The 20,002-nt window shown below is 40.3% G+C and overlaps 1 protein-coding gene across 1 annotated transcript; it reads right to left on the reverse strand.

Moving 5' to 3' along the window:
* Window positions 1-59: 59 nt before the first annotated feature.
* LOC141753960 (Na(+)/H(+) exchanger beta-like) lies at window positions 60-18,544 on the reverse strand. Its single transcript, XM_074612673.1, has 12 exons — window positions 17,880-18,544; window positions 11,217-11,683; window positions 9,722-9,972; window positions 8,248-8,465; window positions 7,780-7,976; window positions 6,632-6,721; window positions 6,407-6,477; window positions 5,995-6,168; window positions 4,687-4,801; window positions 4,465-4,563; window positions 4,029-4,101; window positions 60-2,283 (listed from the first exon to the last, which is right to left on the reverse strand). Exons 1-12 carry the CDS (start codon window positions 18,169-18,171, stop codon window positions 2,051-2,053), a joined length of 2,280 nt encoding a protein of 759 aa, XP_074468774.1. The 5' UTR covers window positions 18,172-18,544; the 3' UTR covers window positions 60-2,050.
* Between the last annotated feature and the right edge of the window lie 1,458 nt (window positions 18,545-20,002).

A 20,002-nucleotide genomic window follows, 5' to 3' on the forward strand; every position in this document is an offset into this window, starting at 1 on the left:
GCTTTCACAAATGTTTCTTCTTCCAAAATCCAACAAAATCACTGCATATTATCACTGAATTTAAGTAATGACATATCTTTATTTTAAAGCTTTCCTTCATTTGACAAATATTTATGACTTGAGGACATTTCTTTTTTTCAAAATATAAAAATACTTCAACTGGCAATCACACAGAAAGCAATACACTTTAAGGCAAACATGTGCTGGCAGCAAAAGCTCAGGCAGTTCAGTGCAGATATGAAAAGGTGATTCACCTCTTTGACCTCGAAGCATGCTCAGTTACCGGGAACACAGATATGTAGAGCTTCGTCACCAAAACGTTGACAAAGTCGATGACTGCTGGAATGTTATTGAAGCTCAAAACACTGAACTTACACTTACAAAACAGTCACATTACAAATAGACACGAGTAGAGCACATTTTGGACAGTAACACTTATGTTCTTCCTGCAGAGCCACCTGTTAACACTGTGCCACGTTGCAGTCCCTGAGAAAACACTGATCAGTCATGCCGCGATGTTAAATACAAGCTTGTTCACAGACGTCGGTCAAACAATATTTTGTTGCAGTTTATTCATGACTTTTATGTTATTTTAACATTCTTGGATCACCAGATTTGCACTTTCCATTTTACACTTTTAACAGGTATACCCTCTTGTGTACTTAAAGGGACCGTATGTAACTTTTTACACATAGAAATTGTTTTTTTATTGCCAATGTTTGAACAGGTTGTAACCCAACCTAAAAAATGAGACCTTGCGCGACTTTCTGGGTTTCCTCTATCAGTCTGTGGACCGCTTTTAATGTGAAGAACCCGGGCCCGTTTTTCCGGGAAAATGCAGGGGATGTGACGACAGGCGCTCTCGCGAATGCCTTAGCCGTAGCTAACATTCGATTAGAAATGGAGTCCGCTAACACCAACAAACGACCAGCCCCCAACCACAACTCAGACTCCAACACAAACTCCACGGAAGCACAAAAAAAACAAAGTTATATCTCATGAAAACAGGAGAAAAACTAGTGTTGCGGGAAAATAGCAGTCGGTGCAAAGAGTGTGTGTGCACGTGGGAAGTGAGTGGTGAAGCAAGAGAGAGAGAGCAGCAGCGAGTGTGTGAGAAAACGAGCGAGCAACGGAGCAGAAGAGTTAGTTTAGTTTTGAGAATATCGTGGGAATGTACAGAGGAAGTTGCAGTTTGTGCAGAAATGTGTCGTTTCCTGCTGCTGACTGGAGGGGGGAGGGGGAACTCCGGCCCAGGAGACCTAAACTCCGGTGTCTCCCCTGTTCCTTCTGACCACGGTCGGGAGGCTGAAGCAGTTAAAAGTTGACACTAAGATCAACATCGGCCAGGCCTTCCATTCATTCAGCAGTTTCTGATTCTTTCAGAGTACCTTTAATAGGATAAAGCCCGATAATGATGATTTTGATAATGATATAGAAACAAATGTTTTTGATATGAGGACATCATCCGCTCAAATCAACCGGCAGACCGACATTTCCATCAATTCATCCTAAAAACAAACTTGTATTCGTTATGTTTCTAAATGACCTCAAACATCTTTGGTATTTTTGTGCAGCAACTTCTCGTTACCCATGAGCCAATATCTATGATAATGACTATGATAATGTCAGCCGAGATGATTTATCGGTCGAGCTCTGCTTTATATATTCTTTATACTGTGCTTTGAGGGGATAAACTCCACCCATCTGGTGCTTCAAGCTTGTTAAAACAAGTGCTCTGTCTTTTTTTTGTACTATTTGATGCAAGTCTGCTTGTTAAGACACAAAATGCTGCTCACTTCAGGCTGTAATAAAATCCTGAAATAGCAAATGGTGCATGCTTTGGTAATATATTACATGATTAAAAAAAATCCTTATGAAAAAAAAAACAATTTGCATATCACAAAAACAGAATACGGAAAAGACAAAATACTTCATAAATATCAAGCTTTGCTACGGCTCCCATTCACTCAGGGATCTCCACTCACTGGATACAACAGATGACATGAGGAGAATCCATCCTCCATTTCAACAACTATAAATATGTGCTTCATCATGAGAGGTCGTCTTCATTGTTTGGACCGGGGTCACTAAGACAGCGTGATACTTTCGGTTGGTCCTGCTCCTCCTGCTCGTCCGGCGGCCCCGTGGCTCTCTGCTCGCTGCTCTGATTGGGCCTCTGGGGGGACTCGTTCAACAGGCTGACGGCATCAGGAGGGCTGGGATCTGGCTGAGCCGCCTGGCCTCGGGGGCTCTCGCTGTCATCGTAAGTGTAAACCTGGTGTTCTGGAGGATGCAGACACAGGGCAGCAACATATTAGTGCTTAAACATTATCTACAAGCAGCTGCAAACTCATAAACAAGTGCTTTTTTCTTTGGAAAAGCAGCAGATTGGGCTTCAGTGAGGGTTGTTTTTGGGATGTTTGGGTTCATGTGTCTTACTGGTTTACTATATTTACCCAAGTACTGCCTTTAGGTACAATTTTGAGGTACTTGTACTTTACTTGAGTTTTTCCATTTTATGCTACTTTATACTTTGTTTACACTTCATTTTAGAGGCAAATATTGTACTTTTAACTGCACTACTTTTATCCGACAGCTTTAGTTATTTTTCAGATGTAGATTATTAATACAAAATATACTGTAAGTCAACTACTACATTATGATATATTTCTATACTGTATATATTAAGGACAGCAGTATATAAAGTAGGGCTGTCAAACTTAACGCGATACTAACGCGTTAACGCAACTTGCGATTTTTAGGTCGTAGCGGGCTCAGTTTTAAAGCTAGAGTGAAGATACTGGCTTCATATGAAACTAGAAAACCTAAAGAATCCATTGGTACCAACCACGCTAGCTTGTCGAGAAGGAGGCTAAATAATGCTCCAAACCTGTCATGGACATTTTCAAAGGGGTCCCTTGACCTCTGACCTCCAGATATGTGAATGTAAATGGGTTCTATGGGTACCCACGAGTCTCCCCTTTACAGACATGCCCACTTTATGATAATCACATGCAGTTTGGGGCAAGTCATAGTCAAGTCAGCACACTGACACACTGACAGCTGTTGTTGCCTGTTGGGCTGCAGTTTGCCATGTTATGATTTGAGCATATCTTTTATGCTAAATGCAGTACCTGTGAGGGTTTCTGGACAATATCTGTCATTGTTTTGTGTTGTTAATTGATTTACAATAATAAATATATACAAAAAATTTGCATAAAGCAGCATATTTTCCCACTCCCATGTTGATAACAGTATTACAATATATACTTGACAAATCTCCCTTTAAGGTACATTTTGAACAGATAAAAATGTGCAATAAATCATCGTGATTAAATATTTTAATTGACTGACAGCCCTAATATAAAGTCATTAACATTAGCTCCACCTTTACCAGCTGCAACATTAGTGATGAACACATTAATGCATCAATAATTATAATCAAATAATATAATATATAAATGCTTCTAAAATTAATCTGCATAATGAATACTTTTACTTTTGGTACTTTAAGTATATTTTGATGCTGATACTTTTGTACTTTTACTTAAGTAAGATTTTGAATGCAGGACTCTTACTTGTAAAAGAGTGTTTTAACACTGTAGTTTTGCAATTGTTACGCAAGTAAAAGATCTGAACACTTCTTTCAGATTCAAGATCCATTAAATTTGTTTAAAAAAATCAAATAAAATCACTATCAAGATATGTATTGACATTTTACAGTTGAAAAATTAACTTGTGAGCGCTCTCCGGTGGACAAACAAACACTCTTTTGTTACTTGTCAAGTGGCGTGTATTTGTGTCCAATCAATTGATGTACAATCATGGTTTAGTTGTTCAACTATTACTATGTCTGGTAGGTATGGCTTCTTTTCTTTTTTATCCCTTCCAGTTCACACCCAACATCCTGTTTTTACCCACAAACATGCTGTATTAAAGAAAAATTCTTGACATACATGACATAAAGCAGTGTGAGAGGCTGATTTCCCCATGTACACCTTTTATGATATGATCAGATAAATTCTGACCTGATTCAAAGCAGACTTTTCTCACTGGCGTTGTTTCCTGGCGGTTTGCAGGAACTGTGAGGTAGTGACTCATCTGTGAATGACACACAAACATTTGTCCGGATTAACCTCATTTCATAATTTACTTGACCAATAATCATAATCTTGAAATTTAAGATATAACTCAACATCTTAATTGGACTGAATTGCCATTTTAGTTTCACTTCATTCATTGTAACTGAATCGTTGGACATCTGGGTGTCACTCAGTTCATTAATACTATTTAACCACAGAGAATGGGATTACAACAGCGTTAATAGAAAGAGTTCAAAGAATGAACTAGTCTCAGAACAATGAACTCCATCTGTAAATTAAGTCACATACAGTAGCTGATATGAGAAGCAGAGCCTATCCTGGATTTCCACAGCTCTAACACTCACTAACAGGATCAACTCACCCTCCTCTCCATCTCCACCCGCTGCTTCCTGAAGCGAACTTCACTCACGTTGTCCTCAAACGGGTCAATCATCAGGTCGTGTCTGCTGTAGGAACGGAGCTGAGGAGCAAAAACACACGAGGGACAGCGTCAGAAACACATTAATTTACTCTCTGACAACTTGTTAATATGCCTGCAACACACTCAGCTGGACTCGTGACATCCACAGACATGGTTTCCTACCCTCTGTCTGGTCTTCTGCAGGTTGCCTCGCAGAATCTTTCTGATCTCTTGCTCACGACTTTTGGAGATGCTCGGGATGGCCCGTCCTCTGGCCGGCCCTCTCGGCTGAATGTTTCTGTGGAGACACGCATCACACATCATTACTACTTCAAACAACAAACTCCAGGGTCTTTACAGAACTGCCCTGAAGCACAAAATGAGCATTACATATTTCTGCAGTAGTGGCTTTTGAGGCCTTATTTAAATATTTTTTAGAGGTAAACTTATTACGTAATTCACAAGGAAAAGAAAAAAATAAAGTGACATTAAAAAATATATATATAGTTTTGTGTAGCCTAAATGTGTTTGGCAGGTGCTGCCCTCTAGTTTGGTTACTACTGATCTACATTATGGCCAAAAGTAGAATCTGCTGAATCTGTTGGGTTTTGTTCCTGAATAAATAAAACATTGCAGGACTAAAAAACAACGTGCAGATTCTACTTTTGGCAACAATATCTCCTGCTCGGTCCAGCCCCTGTTGAAGAGGTTTTTTCGAAGTGCACATTTTTATTCTCTTCTGTCAACCAGTGATCGGTACCAATGACACTGGATTCACTTCCTCAGGTTCCTCAGACTTTTAAAACTAACTTTACATCCTGTGCTTTGTTTTGGAACAAAAATCATAATATTCAGATTCAGAATCAGGTTTATTGCCAAGTAGATTTTCATATATCAGGAATTCACCTCGGTATTTTGGTATTTTGTGAGAGAAAAGAAAAAAACAAGTACTACAGCGTCTTTGAGATCTTTAAAAGTGCTATATAAGTTTAATTTATTATTAAAAGTCAAGAATTGTAAATATATTTACAATAAAAATATCAAAAATATATGTTTAAAATGAAAAAAGCTGTACAAAAGTTCACAGTATAAAGTATAAAGGATATGTGCAATGTGCTGAAATGATTATCCAAAAATATGTGTTAAAGGAGACATATCATGCTCTTTTCTAATTTCATACTTTACATGTTTTAATGTAAAAAAACAAACATAATGTATATACATGATATGTCCCCTTTAATGGAACACATTGAGTCCGATAACATTGTGGTACCATATAAATCATGTTTAAAGGGTTTCCTCACCCCCCCTGCATGTGTTTTGTGATGTATTTTGTCACGTAACACTAATAACATCAATGTCTCTGTCAACATGTTTCATTGGGACGATTTCTTTGTTAGAAAGTCCCAATCACAACCAGGACCTTTTTCTGGTATTCTACCTCAGCACTATGTGAAAAACAGAATTTGTCCTCTTACAACTGATACTTACTGCATGGAGACGGAGGACACAATCGAGGGCATCTTGGCGGCGTTCCCGCTCTCCACCAGCATCATGGCCTGTTTCATCTCCATCTTGTTGTAGAAGGAGATGAGCTGAGGCTCGCTGGAGCGGTCGCCTGCGATCAACCACTTCTTCACGTAGGTCTTATTGAAGCGGTTCAGCCTGAGTGCAGCAGAGGAATGGTAAATAGACTTGTATTTATATAGCGTCTTTCAAGTTTTCCGAACACTTAAAGCACTTTACACTACATGTCAGCATTCATCATCAGCAGAGGTGCCAACCTGCCAACAAATGGACACAAGTGGCATCCCTGGATGTTTAAAATGCCACTAAAAGGCCATTTCTTTTGCCTTTCCTCATAAAAGACAGTAACAGAGAGGAGACAGAAGAAAAACCATACTTGTCTTTCCAGTGATGATGTCCATAATGACCACAGATGTCTTCAATTCCTGTGAGGAGATGATCCAGGAACTGAAGACAAGATTAGTTTTGATATGCTGTTATTTCTGCATCTCAATGATGATAAAAAAACAATAAACAAAAATGAGATTTTCATCTTCAATGCTCCCTTTTTGTATGTCGTAAAAACTTGTAAAATTGTGATACTAATTATTATTGATCCCACCTGTGTGTGAATCTCCTCATTAATGGACCCTTTGCTCTCCTTCTTCTTCTTCACGGCCAGAAGCTCCACCAGAGGCCTGATTGTCATTCCCTGAAGACAGAAACAGGAAGTGAGGTCATGTGGATATTGACAACACAATAACAAATGACTTTTCTTACAAATAACTGTATTTTAGGGCTGTCAAAGTTGACGCGATAATAACGTGTTAACGCAAAGTCGCTTTAACGCCACTAATAAAGAAGATACTGGTATCATATGAAACAAGAAAACCTGAGGAATCCATCGGTACCAACCGTGTCATACAGTACTAGCTTGGAAGGAGGTTAAATAACACTACAATCTTATGCTACATTTTTGGGAGGAAAAACTGGCATGACCATTTTCAAAGGGGTCCCTTGACCTCTGACCTCCAGATATGTGAATGTGAATGGGTTCTATGGGTACCCACGAGTCTCCCCTTTACAGACATGCCCACTTTATGATAATCACATGCAGTTTGGGGGCAAGTCATAGTCAAGTCAGCACACTGACACACTGACAGCTGTTGTTGCCTGTTGGGCTGCAGTTTGCCATGTTATGATTTGAGCATATTTTGATGCAAAATGCAGTACCTGTGAGGGTTTCTGGACAATATCTGTCATTGTTTTGTGTTGTTAATTGATTTCCAATAATAAATATATACATACATTTGGATAAAACAGCATATTTGTCCACTCCCATGTTGATAAGAGTATTAAATACTTGAAGAATCTCCCTTTAAGGTACATTTTGAACAGATCTCACAAAATATGTGTGATTAATTTTTGATTAATCGCGATTAAATATTTTAATCGATTGACAGCCCTACTTTATTTACAAATAACTTTGTTTTTATAGGCAGTGCTTAAAAAAAGGAAGTTGCAATTCCAGTAAGTCGCCCACAGAGGTCAACAAAGGTCACGGATTACTGGTATGGATGACCAAACCTGAATTATTACAAAAAAGAAAGAATAAACTAAATTCCTGGTTGCTTATTTCTACATTTTCTTTTAAATAATTCTGTTTATTTATTTTTTATTTTTTTATTTGACTAATGAACCTAAAAAAGTCAGGTTTAGTCATAAGTAACTTGAAGCCAAATAAAACACAGAAATGCAAATGTTTGTCACCTGCACAATGACAGTGAAGAAGATGACTGTGATGATGGCGGTGAGGAACATGTTCTTCATCTCGTTGTCGGTCAGCAAGAACCCCAGTGAGAAGGCGATGGCACCTCGCAGGCCACCGTAGGCCACGATGAACTGGTCCTTTTTGGTCAATTTCACAATACGGAATTTATTGATGATGTACGTGAGGCCAATGACTCCTGAAACACAACATAATACAGTTTATATAAAGAGGAGGAACGGGTAAAGTAAACATGATTACAGCAATACATTTCACTTTTATGGTTAGCAATCTTCCTTCAAATATTTTTTTTTCACTTTCTTACAGGGAACATTTGTTGTACTTATAGTGCAAAAACAGGACAAAATCAGAAAAAATGCAGGAATTTAAAAAGACAACAAAAATCTGCTGTTAGCTATCCAGTTAACCCAGACACAAGTCACTATCTGACCACGGTTTGTTGTACTGACCCAGCACTCTCGACACCAGACAGAGGACCACTGTGACAATGACGAAGGTCCAGTTCCAGGCGTGAGGACCGGCCACCGTGGAAACGCCGAGGAAGATGAAGATGAGCGTCTCGCTCACGCTGCTCCACATCTTCAGGAAATATTTGATGGTGGTGTACGACTTGTGGGAGATGTTGGCCTCCACGTACGGCCGCATTATCACGCCACACGATATCAACCTGTGTGGGACAGGAAGGAAACAAGGAGAGCATTATGAACAACTCAGAGTGAGGTTAGCCAGTTTTCTGAAAGGTTAAAAGCTGTATGAAACAATAGTTCTATGGAAAAGTACTACTGTTACAAACCAAATCATAAAGTGTGGCTAAGTCAAACCCATCCCCTGCTACTTGAGACAAAAAATAGTTTTTTTTGGGTGGGATCACTTCTCCACCTACAGGAGCTGATGAAGCAAAACATAAAGAAATATGTGACATAAGGGGAAATGTGCTTTTCCCATTTTTATTGCCGAGAGTTAGATGAGAAGATTGACACCACTCTCATGTTTGTGCCCTAAATGTGAAGCTATAGGGAATGGGATCATTTTGGGGCGCACCGCCATTTTTGGAGGGTAGCGTACGGAGATATGGTAGACTATCATTATACACCAATCAGCCATAACATTAGGACACCATGGGCATCCTGACTGGTCTGCGGCTGCACAGCCCCATATGCAACAAACTGCTCCTCACTGTGTGTTCTGACACCTTTCTATTAGAACCAGCATTAACTTTTTCAGCAGTTTGAGCTCCAGTAGCTCTTCTATTGGATCAGACAACACGGGCCAGCCTTCGCTCCTCACGTGCATCAATGAGCCTCGGGTCTGACCCTGTCGCCGGTTCACCGGTTCTCCTTCCTTGGACCTCTTTTGGTAGGTCCTGACCACTGCAGACCGGGAACATCCCACAAGAGCTGCAGTTCTGGAGATGTTCTGACCCAGTCGTCTAGCCAGCACTATCTGACCCTCGTCAAAATCACTCACATTCTTACGCTGGCCCATTTTTTCTGCTTCCAACACAAAGTTCAAAGTTCAAAATGTTCACTTGCTGTCTAATATATCCCCCCCACTGCCAGGTGCCATTGTAACGAGATAATAAATGTTATTCTCTTCACCTGTCAGTGGTCTTAATGTCATGGCTGATCAGTGTTTATCGCTGGTCTATTCTAAGTAACACGTATTTTAAAGATGTACACAAACTAACTGCTGTCGATGCTGTGAGGTTTCCAGGCCAGAAACAGATGCTGGAAAGAGTCAGGCTAGCCGTTTTCCCCTGCTTCCAGTCTTTATGCTAAGCTAAGCTAACTGGCTTATAAGTGTGGTATTGATTTTCTCATCTCACTCTGTGAATAAGCGTATTAAGGATCAACTGGTTTCAACATTTTTCACTGCAGAAGAATAACGACCCCGTACAACGAGGAGGAATCATCCCAAACTCACGACATGATGCCCGACAAGTGGAAGACCTCGGCAGACAGGTACGCCATGTAGCTGTAGAGGAAAACAAACAGGGGCTCGATGACTCTTGTGTGCGAGGTGAAGCGGGAGGTGAAGGCACCCAGGAAGCCGTAGATGGCTCCCACCAGGATGCCTCCCAGCGAGACCACGAAGAAACAGACGACACCGAGGAAGGCGTCGGCCACGGTCACGGTTCCTGCGTGAGAAAACTCCTTGAACAGGTGATACAGAACCTGCACCGAGACAAAAACACATTTTATTCAAGGTCACATGTCTTTATGTCTCTCATGGACTTTGATACTATCTCACTTCCTTCCTTGTTTCCATCCTCCAGGTTAGGTTCATTGTTGACTCTAAATGTCCCGTAGGGGTGAATGTGAATGTGAATGGTTGTCTGTCTCTCTGTGTCAGCCCTGTGATAGTCTGGAGACCTGTCCAGGGTCTACCCCGCCTTCACCCAATGTCACAGATAATGGATGGATGGATGGATGGATGTATACTGGGGTCCCTAAACAGTCTTTGAATTGCATAAATTGGGTATGACTGCACAGCTGAGACTCTTGTGGATCCAATTAGCCCAACTGTATTCATGTGATTTCATTGTAGTGAGACCGTTTATTTTTTTAATTTAACTTCACTGTATAAAATGACCTGTGGTGACCTCTAGGATAATCACAGCATCATGAAACTTTACAGCCACAAACTACAGACCTAGATTATTCAGTGGATGGATGGCTTTCCTAGGTATAGATTGACAATAAGGGGGTTTCTGAGCAGTTTACACAACAGAAGTGCTCGCCATCCAATCGCCGAAAATTGTGATTCTTGCAGAAATCTCCAGATGTCAAAAGTTTTTTACACCAAATCACAGCATGGCTTCTTCTATGGTGTTCCTCAAGGTCTTGGTGTCTTAATGTGATATTTTGGAGGGATTATTGGTCATTTGGTAAAAGTTTTTTAAATTTAGCACCAAATCTGTGGAACAAGTGGTATCAACCCAAAAATTGCTAAAACAACTGATGAGACATAATAGAGCATGGGGATGGACATCACATATTTCTATCATAATGCTTTAAGCCCTTATACACTTTTACAATTTATTATAAGTAATTAATTCATTTGTATCTTTGATTTATGACTAGAGCAACTTGACACACAGCGCTGAGCTGCATCTCAAATTAATCTTCAGGTTCCCAGCTTTCAGGTGATGTACACCACTTCTATGTGACATCTACTGCTGACCTGCTATCTCCCCCTAAAGACCCCCTGGACCTCCCTAAAAAAGACTAAAACGGGTCTATTGTGTAGTGTGGTCTAATGTAACCAGCAACTCCAGTTGTAAGATAAATGTAGTGGACTTTAAAGTACAACATTTATCTCTGAAATATAGTGTAGAAGTGTAAAGTAGCAGAAGATGGAAATACTCAAGTACAAGTACTTCAGAATCATACCGCCCTCCAGCCTTCACTTCACTCACCACAGTGACGGCGTCGTTGAGCAGCGACTCCCCGAACACGAGGATGTGCAGCAGCTCGTTGATGTGGATCTCCTCGAACACGGCCAGGACGGCCACGGGGTCCACGGCCGAGACGATGGTGCCGAACAGCAGGCTGGACAGCAGGTCCACCCTGGCCAGCTGGGGTCCTCCGATCTGACAAACGCCGTAGATCATCCCGCCAATGAAGAAGCAGTTCCACAGAGTCCCCACCACCGCGAACACCAGGATGGTGCCCATGTTCTCTGTGAAAGCCCGGATGGGCAGGAAGTAGCCGGCATCGAGGATGATGGGAGGCAGTAGGTAGAAGAAGAAGAGCTCGGTGTTGAGGACGGGGACGGGGGTTTGCTCTCCGAAGGCTCTGATGATGACGCCCACCAGCAGACCGACGCCGATCAGCAGGCAACTCTCTGGGACGACGTTCGACACTCTGGGAATGATGTGGAAACCTGCAGAGAGACAAAGATTTCAACTTTTTACTCAAACTTAAAAACTGGACAAAAACATTCACTTTTACTCCTTCTCATAAACCTGAGAATAATACCTATTTATCACATTTCTTTTAACTTAAAATGAGATCTCAGGATGTCTGGTTAAGAGTTGCCTGTCAGCGCCTTGGATGGCTGCAGAACAGAGACGTGTTTAAGAATGACTGTATAATAAATCACCACTGTTTCCTGAAGCATTATGTAAGGTTATTATTACTCAGACTATGGTACTTTTAGTCTCCTATTTGAAACTGCTGCTTTCATTTTAACATATTATCTCCAAACACGAAGTAAAGCTGGAATTGATTTTTCCAACCACTCTATCCATCAGTGTCTGCACTTGCCAATGTGGTTACGAAATTACTTTCATTATGTGTTTCCTCTGCAGAGTGTCTCTCTTGTTCTCTTTGTGTTTCAATTTCAGGCAGTTTCCTATCATCTTCCCCCTATTTCATATATATAAATATATGAGATTGAAGATAATTTTACATGTTTATGAATACTGGAGAGTATTTCATACAAATTAAAAATCAAAGATGTAGCATTAATCATGTGATCACTTTTTTTCTAGGGCTGTCAATTGAATAAAATATTTAATTATGATTAATCGCATGTTTGTCCATAGTTCATCGTGATTAATTGTAAATTAATTGCACATTGTTTATCTGTTCAAAATGTACCTTAAAGGAAGATTTGTCAAGTATTTAATACTCTTCTCAACATGGGAGTGGACAAATATGCTGCTTTATGCAAATGTACTGTATGCATATATTTATTATTAGAAATCAATTAACAACACAAACAATGACAGATATTGTCCAGAAACCCTCACAGGTACTGCATTTAGCATAAAACAATATGCTCAAATCATAACATGGCAAACTGCATCCCAACAGACAACAACAGCTGTCAGTGTGTCAGTGTGCTGACTTGACTATGACTTGCCCCAAACTGCATGTGATTATCATAAAGTGAGCATGTCTGTAAAGGGGAGACTCGTGGGTACCCATAGAACCCATTTTCATTCACATATTTGGAGGTCAGAGGTCAAGGGACCCCTATGAAAATGGCCATGCCAGTTTTTCCTCGCCAAAATTTTGCGCAAGTTTGGAGCGTTATTCAATCTCCTACATGATGAGCTAGAGAGTTTTCTAGTTTCATATGATACCAGTATCTTCCTTCTGGCTTTAAAACCACTACAACCTAAAAATCGCAAGTTGCGTTAATGTGTCAAAGAAATTAGTGGAGTTAAAATGAATTTGCGTTAACGCACATTATCGCGTTAACTATGAGCCCTATTTTTTTCCTAATATTTTTAAGTGTAATCATCATAAGCTTAATTCATTTGGGACAAGGAGTCATTTTTCAAATGCACTGAAACATTTATCGAAAACAAAAAGGCAAAACATGATCTGGTTCCAGCATCACAAACTGCTGCTTTTCTCTGTTTTGTTGCCAAATGAATATCGTTATGATTTTCAGACTAAAAATAACTGCAAGATGTATCATTAATAAACAGTAAAATAAATGCACAAGAACATATAAGTTGTGTATAAGTAAATGAATATGGTACAACAGGATGGAAGATTCACTGCAGAATGATACCGTGGGACATTAAAAGACATTATACACATTACTGTGGACAGAGTCTACATTAGGTGATACATCACGGTGTGCATTAGAGCAGCAGTTTGGCATGACAATAAAAAATGATTCCACTCAGTCAGTAGCACTACTCTGGAACATCCTCATGAAATATGAAACATGTTGCAGGCGAACAAACAGGCTGCTTATACGAACACAACGGCTGCACAGAAATATCTGTGTGGGTTCAATTTCATGTCTTTAATCTGCATTTAGTGGGAACTCATGTAGTCAAATCCTCCCATTAGAGAACATAAAACCAGCGAATGTTTGTCATCTTTGGTGATACAGGAGATTGATGCTGAACAGAACTTTGTCACTGCTCCTTTAGTCTCATATTTGGCTCGTTTGTCTCTCAGCTGAATGAGGCCTTGACGTTCAGCCTCCCGGTCATGTGACTCGGGGTCGAGGCTCTAAAGAACATTTTTCTGCGATGTTTTATTCAGTCGGTCCTATGGGTCCTGTGTGCAGCCGTCCTCGCCCCCTCCTCTCCTCTCCGCACACTGGGATCTTTGTTATCGGGCAGTGCATTAGGACAGGAAGTCGGACCGGCCCTCGTAGACAACAGCTGGACAGAGCAGATAAGCTGTCACTCTGCTCACCCAGCCAACGACAAAAAACGCATGAGAGATTCCTTCAGCCAATCAGAATCATCACTACCCCACTGTTTTCACATTCAACATGGCGGCATGGTTCGATAAAACATTAATAAAAGAAGCCAAAATGCATCATTATATATACTTAGACCGTCCTGTGGAGGAAACAAAGCTCACTGTAATGAGGGCTGTAGCCACACCCAAGGACACCGAGGTCATGTCCTCACATTTCACATCTTGTGTTCATCTTTTTTTCTGAAACTTTCTAAAATATTTCATTTGTAAGGCAACAAGTCACACAAATGCTGCTCAAAGTGTGTTAAAGGTATACAACAACAGAAAGAATATACAAAGAAATTATTGACTCTGCTATTCTAAATATTTAGAAATATCCAACTTCTGTTTTATCATGAACACAAACAAGGGTTGCTCTTTATTGTTCGGGGGATGCACCGATACAACTTTGTCTCTCCTGATACTGATTCTGATACCTCGACTCATCTGCCGATAACGAGTATCGATCCGATACCAGTTTTCTCTTTTCCCCAAATTTAAAATCTACATGTGTAGGACTCATTTTAATTTTAATGCAAGAGAATACTTGACCAGGGTTTGCCGTGGCACTAAAAATTGTGAGAGGAGTTTACATTCTACAGTCAACACACATATTATACGTGTTGGGTTTTTTGTGGCTGATATTGATATTTGTTTGACTAAATGGTTTAAAAACTCTTTATAGGCAAAAAATTAAAGAGATTTAGTTGTGTTTAGTATTAAAGAACCAGTTATGTAACATTTAGGGGGATCTATTGGCAGAAATGGAATATAATATTAATACGAATGTTTCCTTTAGTGAATAATCACCTGATAATACAAATTGTTGTGTTTTCGTTAGCTTAGAATGAGCCGTTTATATCTACATATGGAGTGGGTCCTCCTCACGGAGCCGGCCACCATGTTTCTACAGAAGCCCAGAACGGACAAACCAAACACCGGCTTTAGAGAGGCCCATTCGGGTTTTCACGTTTTCGCATCAGCCACCGTAGTTCTCCGACGCGCTTGGCACACGGGAGAAGCTTCAGTTGGTTGCAATCTGCAACCTCACCACTAGATGCCACCAAATCCTACACACGGCACCTTTAAGATGCCCAACACAATACCGAACATAAACATTTTTAATAAGGATCACTTATGCTTGGTTTTTAAAGAATTGTGGCTAAAATATGTACTGAGCTGGACATTTTACATTTGAAAAATACATTTCTTAATGCCCTCTGGAGGACAAATTGTATTGTAATTTCCTCTAACATATAAGTCAACATCAACACAGATACTGATATATACTAATATAATGTGATAAGCTAGTATTGGTCAATATTGACTCTATTTAGTGTGGTATAAAACAAAATTTAGGCCATAATGAAGAGATAAAATGTACACAAATGGATATTTCAACTATTAAATGAAGAAATAAAATGTGATATTTTGTGATTTTCTTAAACGTTCTGAGTCTGGTTGGCGGCTAGACGGAATGAATACACCAAGTAATAAAATACTATACATGATAATAATATATATGATGATAACATTTTTGTAAAAAACACCATAAGAAAAAGATTACAATAAGAAGAACTGAGTAAGCCAAGTACCTGACTGTCCATAGTTTCTCCACTCAACATATTGTATGAGGAGTGGAGTTGTGTCAAAGCTGAAGGTCAGAGGCGAGAGATGACTTATTATAAATCTCCACAGAGATACATTTGATCCCTCCTATTAGCCTGAACAACTGCTTCCAAACCTCTCGCCCCGGCTGAATTGTAACTCTAATCCTTCAACATTTGCTTCGTCTACAGACGGAGACGCTCGCACCATCAGGCTTGTCCAAAAATAAGTTTGCGTGGCACGGAAACATGATTAACAGCACTCTGTTGCAGCCTGTAGGAGGAATATCCAGTCACTCATCTGCCAAAAATGACTGCGAGTTTACTGAGGCTAATACAAAATGCTGCAACCAGAGTTCTAACAAAAAAAGAACAAATTTAACCAATTTGACTTTTGGTCTATAAAGCTCCACACTGCCTTGGTCTGTAGTGTCTCTCTGAACTGCTGATCCAATATGAACCTCACTGGTCTTTAAGGTCCCATCTCTTGAAATAACTCTGCCAGAGAGCATTATATAATATGCAAAAGCAGACACAAATATTCCTTTTCTCCTGTACATTTGATTAACATTTAAATTAACCAGTTACTTGAAGAAAGCCTTGGAATCAGGATAAACTGCAGAAGTTCTTTTCGGTGTACAATTTATTTAAAATCCTTCATATAAATATGCTAACTGAAAGTACATATAATGTTGTAACATGTTTTTTTTTTGTTGTGTATATGTGTTACCAGAAGATGCGTGTTATATATTTTTGATATTTGATTAATAGTGGTTACTTGTAATCCAATCAGTCAAATGTTTGGCATGACATGGAAATAAAAAGTAACTACCTGTAACTGTTTTTGCATTTATGTATATATGTGTGTACATTATATACTGTAGTTGCTTGTGTGTGTATGTATATGTATATGAAATGAGCTTTATAAAAACAGTTAAAAATACAGATTTTTGGAGAATTTATTAAAGGGGACATATTATGCTTATGTTCAGGTTCATACTTGTATTTTGTGTTACTACTAGAACATATTTACATGCTGTATATTAAAAAAAACAACTTTATTTTCCTCATACTGTCTGCCTGAATATACCTGTATTTACCTTCTGTCTGAAACGCTCCGTTTTAGCCCATTATAACGGAATTGCAACGGATTTGCGTTGCTAGGCAACAGTTTGGGTCCATGTTTACTTCCTGTCAGCTGAGGTTATTTACATACACTGCAACAGGAAATAAACTGGGACACATTTAGAATGTTTATGTTTAAAACCGTGTAATGGTCTAAATATTGTATATTTGTGACATCACAAATGGACAGAAATCCTGACAGATTGTTTCAAACGCACAATTTCTGAATACGGGCTGTGCGTATTTTCTCCATATATTGAACGTTTCAATACTTTCACAGTATTTATATGGCACATAAACCTGCTTTATACTATAACAGACATGACAATCTCACTTTTTACAATATGGGACCTTTAACATCAACGTTGTTGCCGGACTCTACAGAAAACTCTCAACGTTTTGTTTGTTATAAATATTTTTGGGGGGTGAATCTGCAGAGGAAAAGGAAAAACGTCAAGTATTGACAGTTTTTAAAAAAAAATGGAGTTTGGTACAACTTTCACCAACACAATGAAGAACTGCAGTAATCTGGGGAATTGATAAACACTACATTTTGTTCGGTAACTAATAATATGATACAGTCAACCTGACAGTTGTAGCTGCCAATGAGCTGCCAACACCAATACATGCTCATACTCACACCAGACTCCATACCAAATTCTACTGATTTAAATAAAATATGTCCATAATCGGTAAAATGTCACTTCATACCTTTACCAAATCATTAGGATATCATTTCCATCATGCTTTTCCAGTTTGTCTCTGAGAACTTAGTAGCTGGTTGTTGCTATATTCACTTTAACATTATCCTCAGTCATTTCTATCACTACTGTTCTTCTGGATTCAGTTTTGTCTGATGTTTTATTGCATCTTTTCCCTCTTTTTCTGTCCAACTGGATGACATCTTGTTATACAGATAAACTCGACCTATTTTACAAACTTTAAATCTTAACACAGGAAAAATGCAAACCAAGTAGAAAACCCTAAAATCCAGCTGTGGAGCAGCCTGGGTAATAAGTAGCCTTCATTTAATACCAGCCCAGTCTCTCACTGAGGAAAGAGGTGGGAGGATTTGATTATTCTGGCTGAGGGAAATCCTTCTGTAATGTGTGGCACACATGTGTCACTCACCAAGTTTCATGAGCAGAGCCAGGAGGATCCACAGAGAGATCCTGAAGGGTTTACTGACGTGGTCGTAATTGAAGGCGAGGACGGGGAAAGCCTTTTTGTGAACAGTGGAGTTAGTTTGATGATGGGAGTCCTCTCGTGTCTCTCCGGCTGGATTCCTCCACGTCTCGTTGTCTCCAGAAACCACATCACGACTCGCGGAGGCGACCGAGACGAACACGAGCAACAACACGCACATTAACCCGGTCAGAGGAGGACAGGAGGAGCTCCTCCGGGCGGCACGCAGCTCAGCCATGTTCAGATGTTTGACTGCTGAACTGCTGCTCAGCTGCTGCTGCTCAGCTCTAGATCCGATGAAGATGAAGATGAGGATAGTACGGGAAGCGAGCGCGGTGCGCAACGGAGAAGCGCGCACTTTTACGCACAAACTCCAAACTCGGCATCTTAAAATCACGCATCGTTGTAGAAGAACAAACGGTGTTTTCTGGTGCAACGAGCTGCTGTCATCATCAGTGGAAGGTTATTGTGAGGTCCACGCTCCTTCCTCTCCTAATGGGATGATGTACAGCTCGGGGAGATGTTGCCTGCTGGTTTCAGACCCGTTATTCTCTCTTCAAGAGAAACTCTGACAACTTCACCCCACTATGAACATCCATCTCACGCTTCACTTTCTCTCATTTAACAGGCAGCTCATCCGGAGAGAAAGCGACATCTGCTGGAGAGGAGGACCACACCGAGCACCAGGCAGCCTCCACAACAAGTACACATCTGTGCTGGAAGTACACATCTGTGCTGGAAGTACATTTACTCAAGTACTGTGCTTGAATATAATCTTGAGGTACTTGTACTTGAGCAGGCTATTTCTATTTTATACAACTCATATTTGTACTTCACTACATTTCAGAGGGAAGAATTGTACTTTTTATTCTTTATTTTAAATAAATGTATTTTCAGATTAAGATTTTACATCAAATGACCTGTTTATAATAATGATGATGCATTGTTATAGTATAAACTACCCTGGGCCAGTTACAACATTAAAGGGACTGTTTGTAACTCCTTACATGTATAAATCATTGCGGGTCGGTGTCCCATGCACACTCGCGTGTGGCTACGCTGTTCAGGTTCAGACTCCAACACAAACTACACGGAAGCACCAAAACCTCTTGGTTGTATCTAGTGAAGCCCGTCTGTTAAACAGTGTTGGCCGTGGTTGGAGGACGCGGGGGAGACCGTAGCTTTGGTCTGCAGGGCCGGACTCTGCTGTACTCAGCTCCTCTGCCTGCCTGCCTTCACTCACACACCGTGTTCGTTCTCGCTCTTTCGCTCCACTCTCACGTGCATGCGCGCACACTCCACACTGCAGAAGAGTTAGTTTAGCTCTGAGAATATCTAGTGAATGTACAGTGGACGTTTGTGCAGAAATAACTGCTGCAGCTCCTCCAGACCAACAGAGGTTTCCCGTGTCTTGTGAAGTGACGGGGCTCCGCAGCGAGAAACGTTATCGTCTCCGACCAAAACTCCGGTGTCTCCCCTGTTCCCTCCGAGAGGCTGAGGCAGGAAAAGCCAACACTAGGATCAGCATTGATTCATGGAGAGACCTTCGTCTGGTCAGCTAACATTACTGCCAAGCAGCTGAAATATAGAGTGGTTGTGGTTTTAGCTGACGTGTGTTGCCTCACTGTTTTGAGCGATGCTCGTTCATGTCTATGTAGAGCGAGCACAAGCGCGAGCAACAGGACGCTGACTTTCGTTACGGCCACAGGTGTCGCTGTTAACAAGCAATTTCTGATACTTACAAACAGTCTCTTTAATACCACCTTTAAAACAGTGGGTAATCTTACTCAAATTGCATTTGGACTCAACTTGTCAGCATTTATAGCCTATATTTCAGGTAATTGATCTTAAAATCTTTCAGAAAATGAACAGTAACAAGACTGGCATAGTCCTAATAAATACCAGATACGTGTGTCGCCTCACTGTTTTGACGGATGCTCACATTCAGGTAGCGCGTGCACACGGGCAAGCGCGAGCAAAAGGACGCTGACTTTCGTTGACTTAACGGCCACAGGTGTCGCTGTTAACAAGCAATTTCTGATTCTTACAAACAGTCCCTTTAAAGTACC

The sequence above is a fragment of the Sebastes fasciatus genome, chromosome 17, assembly GCF_043250625.1.
Source record: "Sebastes fasciatus isolate fSebFas1 chromosome 17, fSebFas1.pri, whole genome shotgun sequence".
Lineage (NCBI taxonomy): Eukaryota > Metazoa > Chordata > Actinopteri > Perciformes > Sebastidae > Sebastes > Sebastes fasciatus.